This window comes from Capricornis sumatraensis, chromosome 2 (assembly GCF_032405125.1).
Source record: "Capricornis sumatraensis isolate serow.1 chromosome 2, serow.2, whole genome shotgun sequence".
Classification (NCBI taxonomy): Eukaryota; Metazoa; Chordata; class Mammalia; order Artiodactyla; family Bovidae; genus Capricornis; species Capricornis sumatraensis.
This window is the reverse complement of record NC_091070.1, coordinates 32,232,766-32,260,585: the sequence shown is the minus strand read 5'-3', so window position 1 is coordinate 32,260,585 and position 27,820 is coordinate 32,232,766. Positions and strand designations below refer to the sequence as shown.

Genomic DNA, 27,820 nt, shown 5'->3' with positions numbered 1-27,820 from the left:
TCGGTGACAAAGCAGACGCGGTAGGGGAGTACGGACGAGTGTCCAGGTGTTCGGTGGGCAGTACTCTGAACTAAGACATGAGCAGAGTTATGGCTCAAATTTGCAATTTAGGGAACAGAGACCAAAGGAGCGTCAGTTCCCTCAGATAACCAGATTCCCGCATACTGTGGTTTGCCTTGGATGGGCGTCTGAGCTGAGATAGTGGGGCGCGTCTGGGTAAAGGGTTCAGAATTTGGAGTGCGACCGACCTGGACTGGAACAGAGCTCCACCGCTCCGTGCTGTGAGAATCCCCCAAGCGTCCTCTCAGACCCGCGATGTCCTTCGTCGACGCGCTGCTTCGCACGCCCGCGGCCCAGCGCACAGGAAGCCCCGAGGCCGGCATGGGCGCCGCGCCGACGCTCCCTGCCGGCTGGCCGGCTCCCCGCGCTCGCTGGCCCGCGCCCAACGCTCGGTTCGTGGGACGCCCGCGGCCGGATGCCCTGCGTCCGCACGGTCCTCGGCCTCCTGGCGGCCTGTGGCGCCATCGCCTTCCTTGGCTACTGCATCTACTTCGACCGGAGTCGGCGTGGCGACCCCGCGTTCAAGCGCCGCCTGCGGGAGAGTGAGTGAGAGGCGGCGGAGGCGCGACGGGCCGGGCTGGGCGGGCGGCGGTGGGGCTGAGCGGGCCCCCGGGGCGACAGGAGCCCGCGGGGCGCATGCAGGCATCTGCAGGGCTCACGACCAGCACGTGCCACGTTGTGTTTGCAGAAAGAAGAGCCCAGCAGCGAAAGGCTGAGGGACGGGGCGCCCAGGTGAAGTGCTTTAGCGACGCTGAGGTGGCGTTACAGTAACTTCCCGCCGGTGCAGGTAGCGGCTCGGCCTCAGGGTCCCGGCCTCAGGGTCCCTGGCGGTTTCCTGAGCAGCCATTTCCCATTGCCTCGATGCCTGCCCGCACCCCGCTTCCGCTCGGGCAATATTTAGCTTTTATTGTCCGACAGCGGGAGGAAGGAAGGAAGCAAGAACAATCTGGGGTCGTGAAAAGGCAGTAATAACGTGGTAGGAAAAGGCACTTCGTTTAGTTTATAAAAAAGAAGAAAGAGGAGCCTTTGCCCTTCCTGAGCCACGTGCGTGCGCAGTCGCTCCGTCCTGAGCCACACCAGACACTTAAAGAGACCAGGTCTGCCCGGCCCGGTACGGTGCTGAACCGCCCACTCCTGTTCTACGAGGCCTTTCTTCTAGCTCAGAAACAGGATGTATCCTCTTTTTCTCCAAAATGGAATTTGATCAGTCGTTTCGAAGTCGTTTTGGGCTTCCCTGGTGGTTCAGTGGGTAAAGCGTCTGCCTACAATGCGGGAGACCCGGGTTCGATCCCTGGGTCGGGAAGATCCCCTGGAGAAGGAAATGGCAACCCACTCCAATACTCTTGCCTACCAGGCTTCTCAGTCCATGGGGTCGCGAAGAATCGGACACGACTGAGCGACTTTCCCTTCCCTTTGAAGGATAATCACAATTATCTTGGTGATTGGTCCAACTTAACCAACTCACTTCATTTCTCAAACGGAGAGTTCTTGGGCTGTTCTGTGAAATTTTCATTCGGTTGATGCTCATTTGAGCGCCTCGCATTTGAGTCGCTGCCCATGTGAGGCATTGTTCTAAGTGTGGCAGAGGCTAGCAATGGCGAAAGAACATGCCCCATGTAACAGGAGCACAGGGGATTCCCTAGTGCTACTGCTGCTGCTGCTGCCAAGTCACTTCAGTCATGTCCAACTCTGTGCGACCCCATAGACAGCAGCCCACCAGGCTCTCCCATCCTTGGGATTCTCCAGGCAAGAATATTGGAGTGGTTGCCATTTCCTTCTCCAATGCATGCGTGCATGCTAAGTTGCTTCAGTCGTATCTGACTCTGCGACCCCATGGACAACAGCCCTTCAGGCTCCTCTGTCCACGGGATTCTCCAGGCAGGAATACTGAAGTGGGTTGCCATTTCCTTCTCCCATTCCCTGGTGACTCAGTAGTAAAGAATCCACCTGCTATTGCAGGAGACCCCGGTTCAGTCCCTGGGTGGGGAAGATCCTCTGGAGAAGGAAATAGCAACCCACGCCAGTATTCTTGCCTGGAGAACTCCACGGACAGAGGAGCCTGGCAGGCTACTGTTGCAAGAGTCCGACGTGACTTAGCGACTAAACAACAACATCAGGAGCACAGAGGAGGCTGCTAAGTCGCTTCAGTCGTGTCCGACTCTGTGTGACCCCACAGACGGCAGCCCACCAGGCTACCCCATCCCTGGGATTCTCCAAGCAAGAACACTGGAGTGGGTTGCCATTTCCTTCTCCAGTGCATGAAAGTGAAAAGTGAAAGTGAAGTCACTCAGTCGTGTCCGACTCTTTGCGACCCCACGGACTGTAGCCTACCAGGTTCCTCCATCCATGGGATTTTCCAGGCAAGCATAGGATCACTTTCAGGGCAAGGTTATCATGGAGGTGTTCTTACTTATTGCTACTTTCACCTTAGAGCTTAAAACTTTATCTTATTTTACTCCTGAATCTTCAGTATGAGTCGGGCAGGGTGGGGATATCACATTTTTGTTCCATGGACTTCCCCAGTGGCTCAGACGGTAAAGTGTCTGGCTACAATGAGGGAGGCCTGGGTTCGATCCCTGGGTCAGGAAGATCCCCTGGAGAAGGAAATGGCAACCCACTCCAGTACTCTTGCCTGGAAAATCCCATGGATGGAGGAACCTGGTAGGCTACAGTCCGTGGGGTCTCAAAGAGTTGGACACAACTGAGCAACTTCACTTTCTCTTTTCACCTTCATGCATTGGAGAAGGAAATGGCAACCCACTCCAGTGTTCTTGCCTGGAGAATCCCAGGGATGGGGTCGCACAGAGTCGGACACAACTGAAGCGACTTAGCAGACTTAGCAGCCCCAAGGCTACCTGCTGAGTCATCTGAAGGCTTACTCCCTCACATATCGGGCAGCTATGCTGGCTGGCCACTTAGCTGGGACTGTTGCACAGAACAGCTACACAGGTCCTCTCCTTGTGGCATGGTCTTCCTCACAGTATGGTGGAAGGGTCGTACTGGGTAAGCAAGTTTGTAATATATTTGTGTGTGTGTGTGTGTGTGTTGATATACACAATTGACCCTTGAACAGCAAGCAGTTGGGGCAGCAACCCTTCTCTCTGTCAAAAATCTGAATACAACTTTATAGTTGGCCCTCTGTATTGGTGGTTCCAAATCTGAGGATTCAACCAACAGCGGATTCTGTAGCACAGTAGCACTGTTTATTGAAAAAAAAAACCCACATATAAGTGGACCTGGCAGTTAAAACCCATGTTGTTCAAGAGTCGGTTGTATATATGTATTTCTTTATACATATATTTGAGAGAAAACATGGAGCCTGCCAGGTGCTGCCAGTTCTGCCTCATTGAGACCCACTCAGTTTTGAAGGGAGAGGAAATGGACTCCAGCTCTTGTTAGAGGAGGCCAAGTTTTGGAAGTGCAACCAGAACTGGGAATATTGCTGTGGCTGTTTTTGGAACATGCAGTTCTTCACGGAAGACTTTGGGGGTGGCAGATCCCTCTATTCAGTAAATGTTTGACAAAGAAAGGAGTCACAGTTGGGGATGGTGGGAGGTGAGGTTGGGCTAATTAAGGGCCCTGCATCTGGGAAGGCTTTGAAGACCTGAAGTTAAAAAATTCAGATTCAATGGGGGAAATTACTGAAGATTTCTGAGCAGGAATTGTTTTTAAAATAAGGGGAGAAAAAAAAAACAAACCTTTTTACGTTAGATCAGGCAGGAGTGTGCTAGATGGATTGAAGAAAAGGAAAGTTATTGCAGCAGTTGAGGTAAGAGGTAATCAAAGTCCTGAATTGTAGTGGTGTCAGTGGCAAATTGGTGATGAGAGATGTGAGGTAAACTTTCCAGAAAGAATAGGTAGTTCATGCTCGCTGATGAAAGGGTAGTGGAGAACAGGAGACACAGATTTCTGGGGATTCAAAATGGAGTCTCATAGAGAAAAAAGGTACAGTTGACAAAGAAAGTAGAAGAGGGAGTATTCAAGGCTGGGCATGAGAGAGGAGATGGTTTCCCTGGGCAGAGCCTGGGTCAATTCCATGGCCCTCTCCTTTCTCTGTCCTTATAAATAGCTGAAGTTAGTGTTTGTTGGTATGATTATTTGATTAATGCTTTCTGTTTACTAGAATCAACTCCACCAGGGCAGACCTTGTCTGTGTTTTTACTCTCCATTGTCTCCCCAGTGCTTAGAACAGTGTCCAGTATATTGTAGGCACCCAACAAATATTTGTTGAATATCGTTTATTGTTCAGTCGCTCAGTCGTGTCCGACTCTTTGCAACCCCATGGACTGCAGCACGCCAGGCCTTCCTGTCCATCACCAACTCCCGGAGTTTACTTAAACTCATGTCCATCAAGTCAGTGATGTCATCCAACCATCTCATCCTCTGTTGTCCCCTTTTCCTCCCGCCTTCAATTTTCCTCAGCATCAGGGTCTTTGCAAATGAGTCAGCTCTTTGCATCAGATGGCCAAAGTATTGGAGTTTCAGCTTCAACATCAGTCCTTCCAATGAACACTCAGGACTAATCTCCTTTAGGATTGACTGGTTAGATCTCCTTGCAGTCTAAGGGACTCTCAAGAGTCTTCTCCAACAACACAGTTCAAAGGCATCAGTTCTTCAGCATCAGCTTTCTTTATAGTCCAACTCTCATGTCCATACATGACTACTGGAAAAACCATAGCCTTGACTAACTAGATGGACCTTTGTTGGCCAAGTAATGTCTCTGTTTTTTAATATGCTGTCTAGGTTGGTCATAACTTTTCTTCTAAGTAATAAGCATCTTTTAATTTCATGGCTGAAGTCACCATCTGCAGTGATTTTGGAGTCCCCCCAAATAAAGTCTGCCATTGTTTCCCATCTATTTGCCATGAAGTGATGGGACCGGATGCCATGATTATTGTAGGCAGAGAGAAACAGCTTGTGCAGAGGCACAGACCTTGAAATTGCAATATTTAAAGTGTGTGGCCAAAGAGATAGCTGAGTGGTAGTTTGGTGTCTTATTGTGGAAGTCTTTGATGCCAAATTTAAAAGTTTTGAAATTTTTCTGTTGTGGTGGATAACCAGTGATGGTGACTTTATTTCAGGAAATGGATGCAATTATTTCTTTTTGAAGTATGGGGTGGAGGAGGGAAGTCAAAGACAGGAAAATCAGTGGCAGTCCAGGAGGGAAATGATAAAGATCTGTTTATGTCAAATAAGGAAGAGGCAGAAGCAGGATTTTTCAAATGTTCTTTTATATAATTCTCATAACAACTCTGTTCTTCTAGTTTTATAGATGAATAAACTAAGGCACAGAGAGATATCTCTTCCTACTTACAGGATCTCTGTTCTTCTTCAGCCCAGCCCTTTTTGTTTCCCACAGCATGGTCTGTGATTCATCTGCATTAGATTTACCTGGGGCATTTGTTAAAACAGATTATTTGACCCAAGCACCAGCCATTGTGATTTAGGAGGTCAGAGGGAGCCCAGTGGTTATGCCGGCAGTAATTCTCAGACTTCAAAATTTAAGAGTCATCTGAGGAGCTCATTAAAAATCCAGATTCCTGAGTTCTACTCAGAGAAATTGATTTGGTAGGTCTAGGTGGAGCCCAAGAAAACTGCAGTTTTAATAGCTCCTTAAGCCCATCCTTTGTGAAACACTGATCTCAGATTCTGCATAATCCCTCGTGCCCCTGGAAGCTCCTTCTCTTTTCACTAAGTGAACTCAGATCTCTAGACCCGGGGCCCCAGATTTTGCCTGCCTGCCAGACTCTGTAGTCTTCGATGTTCTGTTGGCACCTCTGCTTTGTGTGTTCAAAAGTAAATTCATCATCTCATCCCTTGCCAGTGTTCCTTCTCCTGTTTCCCTGTGATGCTGATATTGCTCTCTGTTGTGACCCCGCTCAAATATCAACCTCATCTTCCACAGTCAATCCCCAATTCTTATTTTTCTGTTTTGTGTCTCATACTCTGGGCTTCCCCGGTGGCTTAGCAGTAAAGACTCTGCCTGCTGTGTAGGAGATGGGAGTTCCATCCCTTGTTTGGGAAGATGCCCTGGAGAAAGAAATGGCAACCCACTCCAGTATTCTTGTCTGGGAAATCCCATGGACAGAGGAGCCTGTCAGGCTACAGTCCATGCGGTCAAAAGAGTTGGACACGACTCAGCCACTAAACCACGCACAACCATCTCATACTCTTTTCCCTTTCTGTTTCCATTGCTCCTTCACTACTTCAGGCTTTGATTACCTTTTACCCAGAATATTATAATAATTTCCTAACTTGTCTTACTACCTCTTATGCTGTCAGAATAAATTCCTTCTAATCTGCAGCTCTGTAACGCAGCTCCCTACTCTGCAGATGAAAGATGAATCCACTTAGCTTCTCACCGTGGACCTGGCATCATGGGTGCCTTCTATATAGATAGCCTTCTTTTCCTAGGAATTAGACATAATATATGGAAAGCTTTCAGTCCATAGCTGGGCTTCAGCAACTGGTATTTATCATTGTTGCTTCATTCACCGTATTATAATCCAGCTACGTAAGATCACTTGATATTTTCCCTGCAATTTTATGTCAGTTGTACTTTTTTTTTTTTTAATTAGACCACTCAGGATTTCTTCTTTAAAAAAGTTATTTAATTTGTTTGGCTGCACTGGGTCTTTGTTACTGCATGTGGGCTTTCTCTGGTTGCCGGGAGCAGAGAGCTACTCTTTGTTTCAGTGTGAGGGCTTTCGTGTTGTGGTGGCTTCTCTCACTGCAGAGCATAGGCTCCAGGCATGCAGGCTTCGGTAGTTGTGGCGCACGGGCCTAGTTGCCCCGCAGGATGTGGAATCTTCTTGGACCAGGGATTGAACCTGTGTCCCTTGCATTGACAGGCGGATTCTTAATCACTGGACCACCAGGGAAGTCCATGTGTATTCTTTCTTCATCAGACTTTCACTGAGCTTCTCCACATTTCAAATGCCATCTTTTCTGAGGAACTTTCCCTGGTCTCCCAACCAAATGGAATGTGTTAATATTTTGAGCCTCAGAAGACACTGGACTTTGTTGTTGATGTGTTACTGATCTCAGGCATGCTTATTTTTCCTCTTGGTTAGACTCTGGGCTCCGTGGGGACGGGCACAGGAGTCTAGATCTACTTCCCTCACCAGCTCTCCCTACAGTGTCCGGTTCACTAAACATCTCTTGAATGAAACTTGTGATTGTTACTGATCGTCAGCATGTCTGCTGAGAAAAGCTTACAATCTGCTGGTTCATCCTACTTAGAAAAGATAATTCTTCGGGAAAACAAACACAAAAACCCACCAGATATAAAAGACTGAAGGTGAAGTGACTGTGGAGTGGATACTTTGAGCATGGTTTGCCCACGTTAGCTTTAAAGACAGCTCTTAGCTTAGTACCAGTGATGATCCTATCCTGTGAACCTGGTCACTTTCTTGAAACAGGCTGTAGCAAACCATAGCATCCTTCTGAATATCACCAACTGCCCTGTCAACCCCCACGATGCCCTTTGCTAAATCAACAAGCAGTGTTAATACTCTAAGCAAGAAAATAGGTTTGCAACATACTAAGAAAGCTACCTTTGTTACAGTTGGTTACAGTGGATTTCTCCTATGTGTACTTAGCAAGCTGGGTAAAATGTGAAGTTGTTACAAGCATCTTAACCAAACTTGAATATGCCATGTTTTTCTTTTTTTTTCTTTTAGGAGGGTGAGGTTCAACTTTTTTTTACAATTATAACCAGAGCTAAATTAAGAAATTACCCTAGTTGACTGACTTTATTTCTCAGAGTTGTTAGATCTAAATGACAATATAACTCATGAAAATATATGGAAAAGTACAAAAGCTGATGTAAAATGGTGATCAGGGTGTCAAAGGATTAAGGTAACTGAAGAATAAAGCTGGCCGGGCTGCAGCCTGGCAGACAGTGGGTGTGCTGGTTTCACAAGGTGCCATCTAGGAAGGCCATCAAATGTGCCTGGTGACAAGTCACAGCCACCATCTGCCATGTTTTTCTGCTTTTCTTTTTAGTTGCCTGAAATTATAACTCCATTTTAAGAAATTGTTTTAAATATAAGGAGCAACTGCATTTGTCATACTCTGCATTTAGAGAGTAGATTCAAGATGTGCTTTTAAAATAAAAGTTAGCCTGCTAGGCTCCTCTGTTCATGGGATTTCCCAGGCAAGAATACTGGAGTGGGTTGCCATTTCCTTCTCCAGGCGATCTTCTGAACCCAGGGGTCGAACCCAAGTCTTCTGCATCAGGCAGGCATTGGCAGCTGGATTCTTCACTGCTGAGCCACGAGAGAAGCCCTCAGTTTTGCCTAGTAACCATATACCTTACAGTTGTTACTTATTGTTAAATATTCTGTGACTCTTTTAGTTGTGGGATCCAGCAAAAAATGAAAAATTACAAGAATTTTTTCTGCAAGAGGTACGAATGGGAGAACTTTGCTTATCCAGAGGTAAGAATGTAAACATACTTTTGTAAGCAGTTATTTATGATAACTGATGTTTGAGAAATATTTATAGATTGGTATTTTTATGTCAAAAAACTTAACTAGCTAGATGTGTTAACCAGCTTGCTTCAGTTAAAGAGAAACTGTCCCAGCATTTTCACTTCATTGCTGTCCAGCTTCACTCTGTTAAGAGTCTGTATTCAAGTTCATGTTGCGGTCTTGGAAGTGGGCAGAGAGAGAAGCACAGCCAAATACAAGAACACCTTATTTACTGTCAGATAAAATTCTAAGTAAATGAGTTTTCCAAATGACTAAATGTTGTATGAATGAAAATGTAAAAAAAAAAAAATTAACTTCTTTATAAAATTTTTCCTGCCTAAGCATATTCTTAATAAAATACTTACTTTGATGATAAAATTATTATGAGTGATCATTCAGTGTAATGATACCTGTGGGGGTACCTTGCACTTAATGACCACGAATTGTATTTTGAATTATGACTTATCCTCACATACACCAAGATAGATTTGAGAAACTTCACAATGTTGTCAGGTAAAATGATGGTAGATAATATAAGTATTTTATAAACATTGTATATAGTAATATCTTTATTGTGGTGTTTAATGCTAGAAAGAAAAATTGTTTTGAAGCTTCTTATGTAAAGCATAAATGATATTGTTGGATGAATGAGCACCATACCCATTTCTCTTTTTTTCACGTGTTGCAAATTCCCATGTATATCACAGTGCCTACAGCTATTTCTGCTTCTCTTTTTTGTCATTTTTGGAGACTTTTTTTCACTCTGCATTTAGAGGGGTAACATCCTTCAGGATTTATAAAAGCAAAAAGTAAGTCAAAATCCTGGAAAACTCAGCAATATCCAAGAATATTTTTTAATCCAATGGCTTAAATGTTTTAAGAAATGAAAAAGCCATTCAAAGGCATTGCATATTAATCATTATAATTTGAAATTTCAGTACTTTTATTCAGTACAACTATTTTCATTAAGGTATTATTATAAATGGACTAAAAAGTCTGTTAAATGTTAGTGACAAAATGAATAGTTAGAGCTGACTTAAATGACGTAAATAGTTATTTTACACAAGATGATGAAACATAAGCTTTCAGGACTTTCATTTCCAAGGGCCTCTTTGAAGGTTCTGGGAAGGTTCCTGCCAATCTTGTATTCTTAATTTCATATTCTTTTTCTTAAAAGGGGCCCCAGATTACATAAACTAGGGGCCACACAAGTCTGGATGAAGCCCTAGATACTCCTTTGATATAGAGGCAATTAAAATACAAAGAACCTTTCACCTTTAACATTTTTTGAGTTAGGACACTATAAATATGGATAGGAAAATGATGAATTATAAATCAAAAGAAAAATAATTTTATTATATTTTATTTTCATTTAATCTTTAAGAGCTATCATAGATATAGAGGTGAATATTACAAATATTGAGATGATAAAAATTGAAAACTTGAGTTTTTAGATTTTTCTCTCCGGGATGATAACATTATTTCTGTGAGCCCCTAAAATAATTAGCACTTTTAGGGTTATATACTTCTATTTTATTTCTAAAATTCTCATTGGTTGCTTATTCTTTAAATCCCCACCAAACCCAAAACCAATTACATAAGAATCTCTGGGGTAGGACCCAGGTATCAGAATTTTTTTATTGAAGTGTCATTGGTTTACAATGTTGTGTTACTTTCAAGTGTACAGCACAGTGGTTCAGTTATACACATATTCTTCTTCAGATTTTTTCTCTTATAGGATCTTGAGTATAGTTCCCTATAGTTCCCTTGTTGGTTACCTATTTTGTATTTAGCAGTGTGTATAAATTAATCTCAGATTTCTAATTTGTCTCTCCCCATTGGTTACCATAACTTTGTTTTCTGTTTGAGTCTATTTGTTTTGTAAATAAGTTCCTTTGTGTCATTTTTTTAGATTCCACATTAGTGATATGAGAGTGTATTTATCTTTCTGACTTACTTCACTTAGTATGACAATCTCTGGGTCCATCCGTGTCACTGCAAATAACATTATTTTGTTCTTTTCATGGCTGAGTAGTATTCCATTGTTTATATGTACCACATCTTATTTAACATTCACCTGTTGATGGACATTTAGGTTGCCTCCATGTCTTGGTAAATAATGCTGTAGTGAACAATGGGGTGCATGTATCTTTTCAAATTATGGTTTTCTCCAGATGTAATATACAAGTTATTATTCTTTAAACTCCCCTAGGTTATTACCACATGCTGGTTGAGAAACACTGTTCCAATGCAATAGTTTTTCAGCCAATTTTCTGTAATGTTTTCTCCAGTCACTTCTGCCACCACTGCCAACCCAGGCTTCACTACTTTGCTGTCAGGTAGTTCTGTAGCCGTCTCAGTTCTTTTTATGTCTAGGTAACCAGAGGGACCACAGAGCCAAAACTTTTCATAGAAATTTCTGACTAGCTAATTTGATTGGATTTAATCGTTGGTTGATGTAATCAACCAAACTGATTAGTTTTGGGGTTATGTTAGCTCCATCAGCTTTAGAGCAGTCACTATTATCCCTTTTTCTTTCATTAAAGGGTTTGATACAAAGTGTTTGTTTCCTACTCAGTTGTATTAAATATGTCAAAATTTCAACTTCTGTTATTAGAAAATATGTGAAGGAGAGGCAGCACACTGTAGTCTCAAGGTTTAGAAAATTAGGTGCTATTACTAATTCTGGCATTAATTAGCTTTGAAACCTTAAATTGATCTTTGCCTGATTTTCCTAAAAGGAGATAGTGAGATTAAGTCATTACATGTTTTAACTTAAAGTCCTATCATTAATTTCCACTCGTCACAAATTTTCATTTTTATTTTATAGCCAGTCATCCTAAAACTCATCTGTCTTCCCCTAGACACATAATTCATGGTTACACTAAATTGTGCTTCAGCTCTTTAATAATACAGTCTATTTTGTAAAAGTCTCATTTAGCTAGGATATCAAGATGTCTCATCCGTAATATTTCATCAACCACATAGGTAAAGATAACTCATCACTAATGACAGACACCAGCCTTTTAAAAATAAACTCAATATTCCCTCTTGCATACCCGAATTGCAGAACATGAACATTTCCAATTCAAGAGTGCATTTTTAAATGGTAATTTGGGTCAGAAAGTTATTCACACTGTAGCCTGATCACAGTGAATCTAACAGGCAGCTCAACATTTCCATTTATACTAGTTATTCTTTTTGAGACTTGTTCATAGTCTTTCAGAGAAGGCAATGGCACCCCACACCAGTACTCTTGCCTAGAAAATCCCATGGACGGAGTGGCCTAGAAGACTGCAGTCCATGGGGTGGAAGAGGGTTGGACGTGACTGAGCGACTTCACTTTCACTTTTCACTGTTATGCATTGAAGGAAATGGCAACCCACTCCAGTGTTCTTTCCTGGAGAATCCCAGGAACGGGGGAGCCTGGTGGGCTGCCATCTGTGGGGCTGCACAGAGTCGGACATGACTGAAGTGACTTAGCATAGTCTTTAGTTTGATACGCTTTTGTAGTTTTAATGCTTGGTGCTTTCTTGATAATTTGTAGAATATATGTTTGAGGAACTTTAAAATCCTGCTCTAAACTTATCAATCTATTCAGGAGAGGATCGAATGGGGGTTGAACATCTCAGCAATGCCCTTTTGGTGTGTGGGCAACCACAGGAACTTCTGAAAGTTTTCAAACACACACTTCCTCCCAAGGTATTTGAGATGCTATTGCACAAAATTCCCCTTATTTGCCAGGTAAGCACATATTTATCTTTGTTAACTGAACACTGTAAATAACCATGTTGGGCTTGATTAGATAAAAATAGCAAAGTATGTGTGTGAATGACCCCAAGTTTTAATTGAGTAACATCTCTGAATTTTTGTTTGCTTTTCTTAAGATGAAACAAGTTTCTTCTTTCATGTTCCTTTGACTATGATGGATTATATATTTTGTTGAGTATTATACATGTTTTAACATTTCAACTTTAAAGTTAACATTGTTTATCTTTGTACTTTCAAAGACATCACTGCTTGACTGACTGCAGTGTCAACAGAGGCCTATAAGTGGTATTGTTAGATAAATGACCTAATGGCCTATAGAACAAATATAGAAAACTGTAAATTGCTGAAGCAGAATACTACTTCTACTTTCCAATATGACAAATCACTTTGGTAAATTTAAACATATAGGCTAGTTAGTATTCTCTTAATTACTAGTTTATATTCATAAGTGGACTGATACCTATTAAAAAATTGGCTTATGAATGAATTTCATTTGATAACAAACTGCTGCATGTACTTATACATCGATTAGAATTTCCTGCAAATGCATGAAATTGTTTAGCTCTAGGGTGCTACTTTAACTTTGGTTTACTTTTTATTACAATTGATCACATGCAGTAGCTGAGAATATACTGTATACTACTGGTCTAACTTGGAATCGTTCATGGGATTCTCAGCTGTTAAACAAAATGCAAAGCAACAGTCTCCACTAAAGCACAATAATCAGCTCTTAAATATTACCAAGCTAGTGTCAGATGGAATGTTTCCTGAAGATATATGAAAATGTAGCTAGGATAAGAATGTGTAGTGCTCACGGTGGCACAAGAAGGGAGAAAAGAAAAGGATCATGCATTAAAATGATTAGCAAGTAACTATTTTATGTATTTACCAGCAATTTGAGGCAGACATGAATGAACAGGAATACTTGGAGGATGATCGTGATTGAAAAACACTTCAACGTATCCACAGTTCAGTCAGAATGCTATGGAATTATATAGTATAAAGAGCTGCTCAGTGATATTTCCATTTATTTTACTTATAGTAATAAAATTTTTTCTATCTCACACATGATAGTTTGCTTTAAAATTAACAGTCACAATTGAAGAAACAATGGTTTATTTTTCTAATCAACTGACCAAGCTGCTGAATCTTAAGGCCTCAACAAGTGTTGCATCTTATTATTTTCACTGAACAATAAGACCTTCTATTTTGATTACTCCTGTATATAACAATTTTGTTTCTCCAGTTGTCTCCATTTGCCAGTCATGACAGGTGGTTTAACATGGTGTCTACTGCTTTCAGAGGATTCTATCAGCTGAATCCTGATTTCCAGTGCAATAGCTGTTGGCAATCTTTCATCAAAAGTCCCTCTGTTAGGACTTCTCTATCGTGGCTGGCCAAGGAGTCCTGCTTTGGCAGCCAGGGCTTCATTCTGCTGAATATGATATTCCTGAAATCTCATAGATATTCGTTGAGTCATTTTTAAATACTTCTGTAAGCAATGTTCTGAACAGGTAGTCTAGAAATAAAAAGACCCAAGAGGCAACACAAAAATATTAATTAAAAATATTGTACATATTCTAAAAGCATAACCAGTGGGTAATTTTCTTTCTTTGAATATGTTTGAGAATTAAATGGTATCAATAAGTCACAAGTGATCATAGCTTTCAACTGTTAATACCTTCATATATTTATAAAAATTAGTACATACTGAATGCTTACCAGTTTGTAGGTACTAAAAACAATGGTAAGTCCCTGCCTTCTGGACTAGATTTTCTGTAGGTACGTTTCAGTAGTAAGTGAAATTCCACATTCCCATCTGTTATTCTGATTGTCAAAATGAAGGTCCAGTAGCAGGTTTGTTCTTTTTTAATGAGAAAGTCCATTGTCAATGTTGCTATTATTATTATAATTTTGGCCATGTGGTGCGGCTTGTGGGATCTTCGTTCCCTGACCGGGATTGAACCCAGGCTGTCAGCAGTGAAAGCAGAGCCCTAACCACTGGACTCCCAGGGAATTCCCCATTCTTAATTTTCAACTTTTTACTTTTTAATAAGACTATTTTACTTAGCATCTCTCAAACTTTGTCATTTATTTAACAAATGCTTATTGGATTGTTGGTTCTATTAATATGTTAAGTTCTTGGCATGAAAATTTATCAGCATCTTCCACTGGAGGAAGTTTATGTCACTTTTAGCAAATACATAAATGTCTTGAAGAGATTATTAAAAGTTAAGATTTGGAACTGGTTAAGATTTCAGAGTCCATCTATGCAATATGAGCCACCAGATTCAAGCTCTGCTTTTTCAAAAATTAACCTGAGTTCTCAGAGTCAGACAGGAGAGCTGTGTCAAGTTTCTCTAGCCTGGGCATCTTGACTAAAAGCTAATTATTAAGAATCTTTGGGGAATACATGTACATCCATGGCTGATTCGTGTCAATGTATGGCCAACACTACTACAATAGGGTAAAGTAATTAGCCTCCAATAAAAAAAAAAGAATCTTTGCTATGGAACAATATTCAGCAAGTCCCTGGCATCTTCTCTTTAAAAAGTGTCCCATAGTTCAGTGTGGCTGTGATATTAAATTTAATATCATTCAACTCAATGCCACAGAGTCCTTGGCTGTTTAAGTTCCTTTGAGCAATGGATAGCCTAAATTCACTCACACATGAAGAGATGCTCAACATTGCTCATTATTAGAGAAATGCAAATCAAAACTGCAAAAAGATATCACATCACACCAGTCAGAATAGCCAACATCAAAGAGTCTACAAAGAATAAATGCTGGAGAGGGTGCAGAGCAAAGGGAACACTTTTGCACTGTTGGTGGGAATGTAAATTGATACAGCCACTATGGAAGACCGTATGGAGATTCCTTAAAATCCAGGAATAAAACCAGCATATGACCCAGCAATTCCACTCCTAGGCATATACAGTGAGGAATCCAAAACTGAAAAAGACACATGTATCCCACTGTTCATTGAAACACTATTTACAATAGCTAGAACATGCAAGCAACCTAGATGACCATCAACAGATGAATGGATAAAGAAATTGTCGTACATATACACGATGGAATATTACTCAACCATAAAAAGGAACACATTTAAGTCAGTTCTGATGAGGTGAATGAACCAAGAACCTATTATACAGAGTGAAGTGAGTCAGAAAGAGAAAGATTAATACCATATTCTAACGCATATATATGGAATCTAGAAAAATGGTACTGAAGAATTTATTTAAAGGACAGCAGTGGAGAAACAGACATAGCGAATAGACTTATGGACATGGGGAGAGGGGAGGAGAGGGTGAGATGTATGGAGAGAGTAACATGGAAACTTACATTACCATATGTAAAATAGACAGCCAATGGGAATTTACTGTATGGCTCAGGAAACTCAAACAGGGGCTCTGTATCAATCTAGAGGGGTGGGATGGGGTGAGAGATGGGAGGGAGGTTCAAAAGGGAAGGGATATATGTATACTTATGGCTGACTCATGTTGACGGTTGACAGAAAACAACAAAATTCTATAAAGCAATTATCCTTCAATAATAATAATAATAAAAAAGATAGCCTAAATTCATATAATAACTTGGAACAAGCAAAATGTTGAGGGCATCCCATTTATATTATGATGACCTTAGAGAATTTTTAGTGGGCAACAGTTTTCATACCTCTTCAGGTTTTACTTCTCTCGTTGTGAAGTCTTTGACACAGTCCAAAAAGCAGGTTTCTGTAAGTTTATTGTAGGTTCCAAGAAATTCCTTAAACTACAAACAAATTAGAAGGTTCTTTAATAACAGGTTTTTAAAACAAATGTTTTAAATACTGATGTATCTAGGCAAAATATCCTGTAATACTTGAAAGGTTCTTTTACTACCTTCAATGGGTATAATATGATCTACAAAATATAGTCAGATTTTTTAGTTGAATATTTATCCTTTCCTGGATTATCTTTCAAACTATCTGAAAAATTTGCTTCATATCATTTAACATCCATCTGTGGAAATGAAATTTAAGTATTTTGTGAGATCACTGACTGACATCGTTGTATCCACTAATGCCTTTATGTTTTGCAAAATCCCTTTTCCTTAATTATATTACCTTACCTGTTTTATCTGATCAGATTCTGGTATTTGTGCAGCCATATTCTTTTGGTACGTTATTAGTCACCTGATTTAAAAGTAAAAAGTTTTGTCAGTCTGTATACAAATGTTTTTAGGCTAATTGAAGGTAATAAAAACAAGAATAGATTATGAAATAGAATTGAAACACGTCTACTTGAAATTACTGTTCAAATTTTATAGATTTCTAACTGATTATGTAATTATATGCCATGCCTCCCAATTTCCCAGGTCATTAATAAGAACTCATAGTTTAGAATTTAATTTTTTAATGTTAGCTAGCTATAAGACCCAAAATCCCTATATATCGAAATCTCCAATTTTAAGACAGTTTGCTGTTACTTTGCAAAGCCCTGGGTTAAAGCCCCATTCATAGTAGAATTTTATAGCAAAGAAATCTCTGGTGTCTCTCTATGAGTACTTAAGTTAACTGTTCCACTGGTTGCTAATACAGCTTAGGCCTGTGCTATTAAAGATCCTTTTTACAAATACCATCTACTTAAGACCTACCAGAAACTTCTGAGTATATGACACTGTGATCTAACTTGGGGGCAACACGGAAGTGAAGATAAGGAAGTCAAAGAGCCTTTCTGAATTACTGGGATTTTCACATATCCTAAATGGAGGACACAGGCTCAGTTAATTCTAACACAGGAACGTGTCACATTACTTATTCTATCCTGGCTAGTTCTAAAACAGATAAAATATATAAAAGATTTGTATCAAACATGAAATATATAAAAGATTTGTATAAAACAAAGCTGTTTAAAACAGAAACAACATGTAAAGGAAGAAAAAACAAATGCTAACTATGTATACTGCAAACTAACAGAATTTATATGTATTATATTTAGCTTTGAGTTTCTTGGTAACCAATACAAAAAAGATAAAACTGGATATGTACACCATTCTTAGCTAATACAGTGAAAAAGAATTCTCATTTTGAATAACAAATGCAATCAATGGTAATTCCATTCCAGCATTCCTAACCATGTATAAAACTTTCCCTCTTTTGCATTTAATCTTCCCTCCTCTTTTGTCCCTATCCTGTATGTTCATGAGTATTACTGCCATTTTTAAAAAGTTATCTTTTCCACATGCCAGGGGAAGCACCAGTTCTCTTCTACTTACTATCCTAGTCATATTCCAAAAGTCTAACTGTACTGTATTTTACAGAATCGTTGGTTTAGCAGTAACATAAACTATCTTTTCTACAAAAACTCTTTGGTGTCTGCTACAAACAATACAGTAGCGGTTTTAGATTAACCCAACATTCAGGCAACCCAGTGTTCCATAAACACCTAAAAAGTTATCAAGAATGCTCTTTATTCCTATTTTATTTCACAGCTTTGTAAATGAGATATACATTTTAACTACATAAATTACCTGAAAAATACCAGGAATTAACTAAAGGTCACAGCTTTTTAGGTATTTCTGTGACTATCATCATTGTTATGTTCCAGGTAAGATACTTCCATTATAGTTACTCTTTGCTCACTTAAGTCATGAAACACTGATTCCATACCCTCCAACTATGGGACACAATAGAAACCCAAACCTAATGATTATATCATTTTCTAGTATCAACTTCAAACTGTTTTTACAGTTTGAGATCTTAATGGTTACAATTTTGCTAGATAGATGTGGGTAGATAATCACTCAGTAAACATTTATGTACCAAGTACTGTGCTAGTTATGAAATCAGCTATGCTTCTGAGGTAAGGTGCACTTTATGACTGCTATAAAATATCACTAACCAGTCAAAGAAACAGAGGATTCTGTTAATATATCATACAAGGAGGTTTAGGATTTGTGCTTCTGGGAGGATGAGGTAGATGTGCTTTTTGCTATTTGTCTCACTAAGTACAACTAAAACCCCTGGACATTACATGCTTATCTTCTCCACCAAAGGGCTAGGAATGGGGAAGCCTATGAAACAGAAAACTTGTAAACAATAACTGCTGTACTCCAGGCCAGCACAGAAAAAACTGTGGTCTTCATCTCTACCCAAATCAGCGTATGCCAGGTAGACTTCTCCCCTCACCAGGCTCTGTAACAAGACACTCCAACTCCCACACCAGAGTAGCATCAGAGAAGGGTTATTAGGGAACAGGGGCTTTAATTCTTACTGGGCATTAATAAGGACTGCTCCCCCTAAGTGTCAGTGGAAACAGCATGGGGAGCCTTCTATCTCAGTTGTCAGTGATGAAACACCTTTCTCCCTTCCCTCTGGGGTGGTTTCAAAGGAGCCCTAGCTGCGATCAGGACCTGCCTGCTGCCCCATGGTAATGAGGCCATACCCTCCTGTGGTGTCAGTGGAGGCTATGTGGGGAGCAGTAGTGAGGCACTCCAGCCCCTCTCAGCCAGGGAGAGACCGATGACGGCCCAGTAGAGAGCCACAGCTCCCACTCTCACCAGTAGAAACGAGGAACATGCCCCAGATCCCTGAAACACACACGCCCCTCAAGTGACAGAGTGAGGAACTTGCACTTCTACCTTCACCTGGCAGTAATGAGATGCCCTCCTCTCCCCAATGAAGCAGTGTCAGGGCAGCCAGCTGTAAGAAAAAGTTTAAACAAATCTAGTCTCAAAATACAAGATGCAAAATCTCCAGGTTAAAAAGAAAAAAACCTCATACTAAGAACTAAGATCTCAAAAAAAAAAAAAAAAAAAAGTCCAACACTGAGATGAGAGATACCAGAATTATCTGACAAAGATTTAAAAACCCCTATTATAAAAAAACTGCTTCAATGAACAATTAAGAATGTTTAAAACAAGTGAAGAAAATATAAAGCTCAACAAAAAGTGAAAAATATGAAAGGGAAAAAACCCCAAATAAGCTCAATAGACAGAATCAACAGCAGAATGAGAATGGGGGAATAGAGGAAAGAATCTGTGAAAGAAGACAGAAGACAGAATTATCCAATCTGAATAACCAAAAAATATTGCATAGAATGAAAAAAAATGAACAGAGTACCAGGGATCTGTATGACTGTACCAAAAGATTTAACATTTGTTTTATTAGAGTCCTGGAAGAAGAGAAAGAGGAGCAGGGCTGTTAAAGTATTAGAAGAAATAATGGCTGAAAACCTCCCAGATTTGGCAAAAGAAGTTTATAGATTCAAGAACTAAATTGTATTCCAAAAAGCATAAATACAAAGATAACCGCATCAAGATACATCACGGTCAAACATTTAAAAACTAAAGACAAAAAATTTTAAAATCTGCAAGAGAAAAAGAGACATCTTATCTATAGGGGATACACTATTAGGATGACAGCAGAGTTCTCACCAGTCAACCCAGAAACCTGAATCTGGCAAAAGTACCCTTTAGGAATGAAGGTGAAATCAAGACATTCTCAAACAAAGGTGAACTAAGAATTCATTGCCAGTAGACCTGCCTGAAAAGAATTAAAGTTCTAAGCAGAAATGAAATTATAAAAGGAGACTTGGAACATCAGGGAGGAACAACACAGGAAGAAAGAATGAGTAAGTACAGTACATTTCCCTTCTTGAGTTTCCTAAATTATATTTGACAACTGAAGCAAAAATTACTATCTGATGTGGTTCCAAATTAAAAGACACTTGCTCCTTGTAAGGAAAGCTATGACAAACCTAGACAGTGTATTAAAAAGCAGAAAAACTACTTTTCCAACAAAGGTCTGTATAGTCAAAGCTTTGATTTTTCAGTAGTCATGTACAGGTGTGAGGGCTGGACTATAAAGAAAACTGAGCACTGAAGAACTAATGTTTTTGATCTGCAGTGATGGAGAAGACTCTTGAGAATCCCATGGACTGCAAGGAGATCGAGCTAGTCAATCCTAAGGGAAATCGACCCTGAATATTCACTGGAAGCCAGAGCTAAAGCTCCAATACTTAAGCCACCTGATGTGAAGAGCTGACTTATTTGGACCCTGAAGCTAGGAAAGATTGAAGGCAAAAGGAGAAGGGGGAGGTAGAGGATGAGATGGTTAGACAGCATCACCAACTCAATGGACATGAATTTGAGGAAACTCCAGGAGCACAAAAGATCAGACACAACTTAGCAACTGAAGAACAAAATAAATGGGTAAGTAAAGGAAAGTAAGGCTTCCACACTTCACTGAAACTAGTAATATGCTGACACCATTAGACTATGATAAGCTTTGTATATCTCATTTAATACCTAGAACAACCATTAGAAGAGAACAACATAAGGAGATAATACTCAAAAACATTAGATTAATAAAAATAAATTCCAAAACATATTCAAATAATCCACAGTAAGGCAAGAAAAACTAGAACAAACAAAACAAAAAAGCACATTTCAGCCTTAATAAGCAATTAGATTAAATATAACTGGTGTAATCAAGAGACAGACTGGCTGAGTGGATTAGAGAAATGACAAAATATATGTTGTCTACAAGAAACTGACTCCTGATATAGAGTGAAAACAAAAGGATGGAAAAAGATTTATCATGCAAACATTTACCCAAAGGAAACAGTGGATATATTAATACTAGATTAAGTAGACTTCAGAGCAAAGGAATTTACCAGAGACAGAAAAGGACATTAAAGGTCAATCTATCAAGAAGACACAGTTCTCCTAGATATGTGCGCCATCAGCAGCACAGCGGTAAAAGATGGAAAGAACTGAAAGGAGAAAAAGGCAAGTATAGTTGCAGATTTAAACCAACCTCTCCCATCAATTGATAATATAACTCAACAAAATCCACAAGGCTCTAAAAAACTTAACACCATTAACCAATAGGATACGATCTACATTTACAGAACATTTCATGTATCCAGGCAATAGTACTGGAGTGGATTACCATTTCCTTCTCCAGGGGATCTTCCTGACCCAGGGATCGAACCCGGGTCTCCTGCATTGTAGACAGACGCTTGACCGTCTGAGCCACCAGGGAAGCCCTAATGTAATACCACAGAATACACATTTTTTTAATCAAGTGCCAATGGAACACATACCAAAATAAACCATATCCTGAGCCATAAAGTAACCTCAATAAATTTAAAAGAACTGAAATCATACATAGTCTGTTCTTAGACCACAATGGAATCAAACTAGAAACCACTACCAGATAACTGGAAAATTTCCAAACATTGGAAAATAAACAATACACTTCTGAATAATCTATGAATCAAAGAGGAACTCTCAAGAATTTAATTAAACTAAAATACAGCATACTAAAATTTGTGTGACACAGCTAAATCAGTGCCAAGAGGAAAATCTTATAGTACTAAATGCATATATTAAAGAGGAAATGTCTCATGCGACTTCCCTGGTGGTCCAGTGGTTAAGACTTTGCCTCCCAGTGCAGGGGATGTGGGTTTTGATCCCTGGTAGGGGAACTAGGATCCCATAAGCGGCAAGGCAACTAAGCCAGTGCGCTACAACTACTGAGTCTGCCACTGCAGGTAAGACCCAACACAGCCAAATAAGTAAATTTTAAAAAGGGAACTGTCTCAAATCAACAGTCTATGTTTTTATTTTCTTTTAACCTCAAGAATCTAAAAAAGAGCAAAATAAACCCACTTAAAGTATGTAGAAGGACAAAAATAATAAAGACCCGAAATCAGTGAAAATGAAAACAAAGCAACAAACAAAAATCAATGAAACAAAGATGGTCCTTTGAAAAGACTGTAACAGACAAACCTCCAGCAAGACTAACAAAGAAGTCACAAATTATCATTATCAGGAGTAAAACAGGATATGGTTAATATAAACCCGGCAGATTCAAAAGAACAGAACTATGAACAACTTTATATACATAAATCTAAGAACTTATTCATGAATTTAGTATTATCCTAATATTAAAACTAGACAAGATAGTACATACAAGAAAACTATAGAAAAATACCTTCATAAAATAGACATAAGAAACAGAAATAAAATCCTTAACAAAACAATAGCAGATATAATCCACCAATATGTAAATGTGATTCACCATTTTAATTGATGGAAAAATAAAAGTCATATGATCTTATAAATTGATGCGAAAAAAACTTTTGATAAAGTCAGTCCCCATTTATGATAAAAACTCTGAAAATTAGGAAAAGAGGGGAACTTCTTCAACTTGGTAATGTACAGCTACAAAAAATCCTACACCCTATACTACACAGTTAATGGTGAAAAACTGAATAGTTTGCCCTAAGATAGTGAGCAAAGCCAGATGTCTGCCCTTAATATTCTTTCTCAACATACTGCTTGAAGGTCTACCCAGTGCAGTAACTCGACAAAAGGAATAAGACATACAGACTGTAAAGGAAGAAAATAAAACTGTCCCTCTTTGCAGATGGCATGACTGTGAACACAGAAAATCCCAAAGTCCCCAAAGAATCTACAAAGAAACTCCTAAAACAAAATAGTTTAGCAAGATCACAGGATTCAAGATAAACATGCAAAAATTGTATTTCTATATACTTTCAGTGAACAAATGGACACTGAAAAACAGAATACCATTTATAATCACTCAAAAAAGATTTAAGGGTAAATCTGACAAAGCCCCTACAAGACTTGTATGCTGAAAACTATAAAATGCTGATGAAAGAAATCAAAGACTTAAATGGAGAGACACATTGTGTTCACGGCCTGGAAGACTCAACAAATAGTGCTGGAATAACTGTACATCTATAGGCAAAAAATTTAACCTCAAAGTAAGTCTTTTACTTTATACAAAAATTATCTCAAAATAGACTTGGGACTTAATTATAGAACATAAAACTATGAAAACTTATAAAGATAGGAGAAAATCTTTGGGCTTTAGGGCAAAGAATTCTTAGCCTTCACAAGAAAAGCAAACTACATATCTGACCGATAACTAATAAATAACCAGATGACATAAAGAAGCCTGCAGACTCTAGTAAAAACACAAATAATCCAATTGGAAAATATGCAAAAGACATTTCACCAAAAAGATTATACAGATGATGAACAGGCACACGAAGATGTTCAACATTGTTAGCCATTAGAGAAACAAAACCACAATGATATATAGCATTATACATCTATCACAATGGTTGAATTAAATTAATGTACAACTATCATATGACCCAGCAATTGTACTTCTGGGCATTTTTCAGAAAGAAATGAAAACTTATATTCACACAAAAACCTGCACATGAGTGTTTATAGAAACTTTATTCATAACAGTCAAAAATTGGAAGCAATCCAGATATTCTTCAACAGGTAGATGATTAAACAAACTGATACATCAATACCATAGAATACTATTCAGCAATAAAAAGGAATGAGGTACTGATACACCAATAGCCTGGATGAAACTCAGAGAATTACGCTAAGTGAAAAAGGCCAATCCCAGAAGGTCATATATTGTATGACTCCATTTATATAACATTCTTGAAATGACAAAATTATAGGGAAATTATTAGTGGTTGCCAGGGGTTGAGGAGGGGCTGGAGGAGGAGGGAAGTAGATGTTACTATAAAAAGGCAACATGTGAGACTTCTGAAATGGAAATGTTCTGCATCTTTACTGTATCAATATCAGTAACCTGGCTGTGATATTGTACTATAGTTTTGTAAGATGTTACCATTGTGGAAGGCTGGATAAATGGCACAAGGTATTTTTTTTTCTTACAACTGTACGTGAATCTACAATAATCTCCAAGTTTGAGGTTGCCAAGCTTCCTACTCCCCGCCCAAGAATAAGATACAGTATGCAGTGTGGTAAATGTTAGCAAATGATCAGAACTAGAGTTCTTTTGTCTTACTACTCCAAAAGCAGCCTGAAAACTGGTAAGATGACTTTTGTGGATAGGTGTTAAATGAAACCTTTGTTTTGTGAGAACTTAAATTTACAAGTTTGCAAATTATAATGCCCAAATCAGTTTTTATTACTATCCTAGTATTTCTTCAGTTTAAAATTCACATATGTGACTTTCTCAGGCAGAGGTCAGAGAGGAAGAAAGTATGAAATCTTTAAATGTTGTGTCAGTTTCAAAAGCTGGTAACACTGTGCTGACTCCTCATCACTTCCCCTTTCATATATAATTCATAGTGACAAATGATTGTTACTGGGAAGTCTTTAAAGAGATACATTTAAGGAACACCCCTAAATATTATTTTTTCTTGGTACTGTCTTCTAATATACAGTCCTTAATAGTATATCTCCTCCTTAAAATGAAATGGTTTATCTTACTTCAACAGTAGTAAAATCTGTTTCTTCAGAATTTGGAAAATAAAAAAAAAAAATGTTTCTAGTACTCAAAGACCACTGTGTTAACATTATGATCTCTTTTTCTCTAGAATCATTCAATGATATATTTTCCAGTATCAAGATTATGGTATACCTAAGTGAAGGAACTTGTTCCTAGAAAATATTTGAGATGATTGAGTGAATAAATGATTTTCAAATTTACCTGACCTAAGTCTTCTAGCATTCTATTTTGCAGTTATTTAATTATTAGCTATGCTGACTGATCAAGTCCAACAGCGACACAAACCACCTGATAGTGAGAAGAGGTAGAAGCAATATAGCTGCCCTTTTATTTGGTCCTAATTACCTTTTACTACAAGCAAATGTTTGTTATTGTAGAGGCAAATATCCAACCAAGGTGATACCTCTTGTTATATGCTTTAAACCTGGAGAGGGAGGGAAGGGGTCTTAAGAATGATTACAACAGTGCTAAATTTTTGTATCAAAATATATAAAACCAGAGAACTTAAGAGTAAAAAGAGATATTAGTCATCAAGCTCAAACCTTTCTTGATGCATGAGTTTCCTTTCTGTTCTGGAAAAGGAGTTGTCCAATCTTTGCTTGAATGTCTCCAGTAAGGCCTGATTTCTTTACCTGAAAAATGAAAGGATTACAGTATGACTGCTGAGGCCCCTTTAAGCTCCAAGTGTTTGATTAAACCTGAATTTCTTCTGGCTATATCATATTTTTTGAAAAGCCTCTTCCTTTTCAATAAGCGAAATTAGTTTTCTCAGTCTGAGGTTATAGTTCTTTAGCATATGTGTTATTATGTATTAAAAAATACTTAATATCCTATTTTTCCAGGTAATATGTATGTTCAGGTGAACACACAAGGACCAACAATTCTCTGAAATTTCTGAGTATTAAAGAAAACTAGGGTGTGATGGGGAGATACCCTCTAGTCTTCAGAATTATATGCAGATTTGTACCATGTCTGCAGTCAAATTTCTAATTTTGTTCAAACTTAGTTTACAATAAGTGATTCTTCTGATATCCTTAGCCACTGTCACTATAATTAATCTTGGGTTCAGCATGACTGGTACTGGTAATTGGAAATCTTGTGATTTAAGCAGGATTCATGAATGGATAATAAAACTACAGGGTGATAGGTTATTGGCGAACAGGATATACCCATTGTAGTATCAAAGCATTTCACAGGTTACACAAAAAGAAAACTTTCCTTTAACACTGGGAGATTTGTCAGTCACTACCTTAACCAGTGTGCTACCACCTATGTGGTATTCTTGCCAGAAATGTTTGATGTGACTCTGATCATTAGAGAATAATTAGGAACATCCACAGTGTAGGACAATGTATAAGGTGACTGGTCTTTTCTAAAAGTTAAAGTTATAAAGGAAAAGGAGTAGAAAGAGTTGTTCTAGAATACAAGACTAAAGAGTTGTGAATTTTGGATCATGAATCAAAAAAAAAAGCACTTTTGAGTTAAAAATAAAGGCTTCTGGGGATAATCAGAGAAATCTGAATATGTTATTTTCTTAGGTGTGATAATCATATTGCGGCTATGTAAAAGTATGTTTTTAAGGAGATACATACTGAAGAAAATAGGGTTAAAAGTCATGATGTCTGCAACTTTTAAGTGGTTCAGAAAAAAAAATGTCTGAAAGAGAAACCAAATAAGTAAAATGTTAACAACAAAAAGAAATGAAAGAAACCAGTCTTGTGAGCCATTTTTTTGGTCCAGGGCTGTCCTTTATTTGATAACTCAGCTATCTAAACCAATCTGCACTAACTTGCTATATTGATATAAAATAGGACTTTACGACATGTCCTTTTACATTATTTGCAGCAGGTTTAGGAAATTGTGCCTGATTAACCTTACAGAGTAGAGGGCAAAGGTCACTTTTTCTTTCACAGTTAAGTTTCATTTAGAAAATAAGGGTGATAAATCATCTCCAAAGTCTCTTACAACTCTGACACTGTCATTATATGTTTTAATTCACATAAATTATAAAACAAATTGTGAACAGGTACTACCTAAAAGCCTAATAAAGGAAATACAACTGAAGTTAACAGAAACTCATCAAGATTTAAAAGGTTCTCTAAAGCTGAGCTCTTACTGTCTTTTAATTATAGGATTTCTTCTATCAAAATAGACAGTTGAGTTGTAAAAATAAAATTTTTCATTTAACTTTTACATCAGATTACATTTTAACATCTTTTAGTAATGCGTAAAGGGAAACGTTTAAGCAATCCATCCTTGAAAATTAGCAGATCAGATAAGGTGTGTTGGCCCTGGTATTCTCTCTAGAGAGAATTTTTCAGTTAAAGGAGGGTCTCCTGCTTGTCAGCTCAAGGTCAAGGCGTGGGTGCCTTTCAGTCTAACTCACTATCCCAAAACAAGACTCCGATTCCCCAGATCTGAAGATGGCTTAGAGCCTCGAATTCCGACTCTCGTCCAGTGACACGGTTCCGAGGGAAGTCCCAAACCCGCTCTCGGTACGCGCTGCCCGGTTCCGCAGCCCCCAACAGCCCCAAGTACAAGAGGCGGCCTCCTTCAGAAACCCTGCCACCTTTCCCCGAGCGTTGCCGGCCGCCACCCGCCTGGAAACCCGGGATTCAGTGGACAGAGAAAAGAGACCATACTTAAGGATAGACTCTCGCATCCGACACCATAAAAGGCTGGGGGGCTACGTTGCCAGTCGACTCGCGAGGGGTAGGGGGCGGAGGGTCTGGGTCAGGGCGGGCGCCTCAGTCGCTGGATGAAAGAGAACACGTGGGAATGGCGATGTCAAATGGTTCTTATACCCTTCGCCGCCGATTCGTTATAATGTCAGAAACGCTAGAGGAAAGAGTAGGTATCATAAACGAATTGCTAAGTACCGTGACAATTATTTTTTTACTCTCTTCTTAGACAAAATTCTATAATTCTGACTTTCTCGCCAATATCAACTCGAATCTGTCGAAGCTTTTTGTAAAACTAATTTACTTAATCCCGCGTCCCTAACGGTCTCCAGGAGCATTACTGTAAACAGTCCCTAATAACAACAATGGTGTATAACCAGCTAGGTCGGGAGTTCTTCAGGTCCTGGATGAGACTCGGGTGTTATTCAGTGTTTTAAGTCTTGTGGGGCAATGTACTACTGCCTTTAATAAAAATTTCACACCCGTTTTAAGTGTTTCACGCCGGCAGCTTGTTTCCACCCGGAGAGTGA

At 39.1% G+C, this 27,820-nt stretch overlaps 2 protein-coding genes across 4 annotated transcripts; one reads left to right on the top strand and one right to left on the bottom strand.

The window, feature by feature from the left end:
* Window positions 1-475: 475 nt before the first annotated feature.
* TOMM20L (translocase of outer mitochondrial membrane 20 like) lies at window positions 476-13,251 on the top strand. Its single transcript, XM_068964750.1, has 5 exons — window positions 476-602; window positions 749-792; window positions 8,420-8,501; window positions 12,136-12,278; window positions 13,198-13,251. Exons 1-5 carry the CDS (start codon window positions 476-478, stop codon window positions 13,249-13,251), a joined length of 450 nt encoding a protein of 149 aa, XP_068820851.1.
* On the bottom strand, window positions 13,211-27,374 carry TIMM9 (translocase of inner mitochondrial membrane 9). 3 transcript variants are annotated; one of them, XM_068964752.1, is made up of 6 exons: window positions 27,252-27,374; window positions 25,152-25,241; window positions 18,930-18,990; window positions 16,419-16,482; window positions 15,984-16,079; window positions 13,211-13,824 (listed from the first exon to the last, which is right to left on the bottom strand). In XM_068964752.1, exons 4-6 carry the CDS (start codon window positions 16,455-16,457, stop codon window positions 13,690-13,692), a joined length of 270 nt encoding a protein of 89 aa, XP_068820853.1. In that variant the 5' UTR covers window positions 16,458-16,482; window positions 18,930-18,990; window positions 25,152-25,241; window positions 27,252-27,374; the 3' UTR covers window positions 13,211-13,689. The 3 variants fall into 3 exon arrangements, with proteins under 3 accessions (XP_068820853.1, XP_068820854.1, XP_068820852.1); XM_068964753.1 differs by having other exon boundaries at window positions 18,936-18,990; XM_068964751.1 differs by lacking the exon at window positions 18,930-18,990.
* Between the last annotated feature and the right edge of the window lie 446 nt (window positions 27,375-27,820).

Coding starts and splice junctions, on each gene's coding strand:
- TOMM20L (XM_068964750.1), top strand. CDS start 476: ATGCCCTGCGTCCGCACGGTCCTCGGCCTCCTGGCGGCCTGTGGCGCC. Junction 603..748: donor CAAGCGCCGCCTGCGGGAGA/GTGAGTGAGAGG, acceptor TTGTGTTTGCAG/AAAGAAGAGCCCAGCAGCGA. Junction 12,279..13,197: donor AAATTCCCCTTATTTGCCAG/GTAAGCACATAT, acceptor TGTATTTACCAG/CAATTTGAGGCAGACATGAA.
- TIMM9 (XM_068964752.1), bottom strand. CDS start 16,457: ATGGCTGCACAAATACCAGAATCTGATCAGATAAAACAG. Junction 16,080..16,418: donor AATCTGATCAGATAAAACAG/GTAAGGTAATAT, acceptor ATTTGTTTGTAG/TTTAAGGAATTTCTTGGAAC. Junction 13,825..15,983: donor GAGAAGTAAAACCTGAAGAG/GTATGAAAACTG, acceptor TTTTATTTCTAG/ACTACCTGTTCAGAACATTG.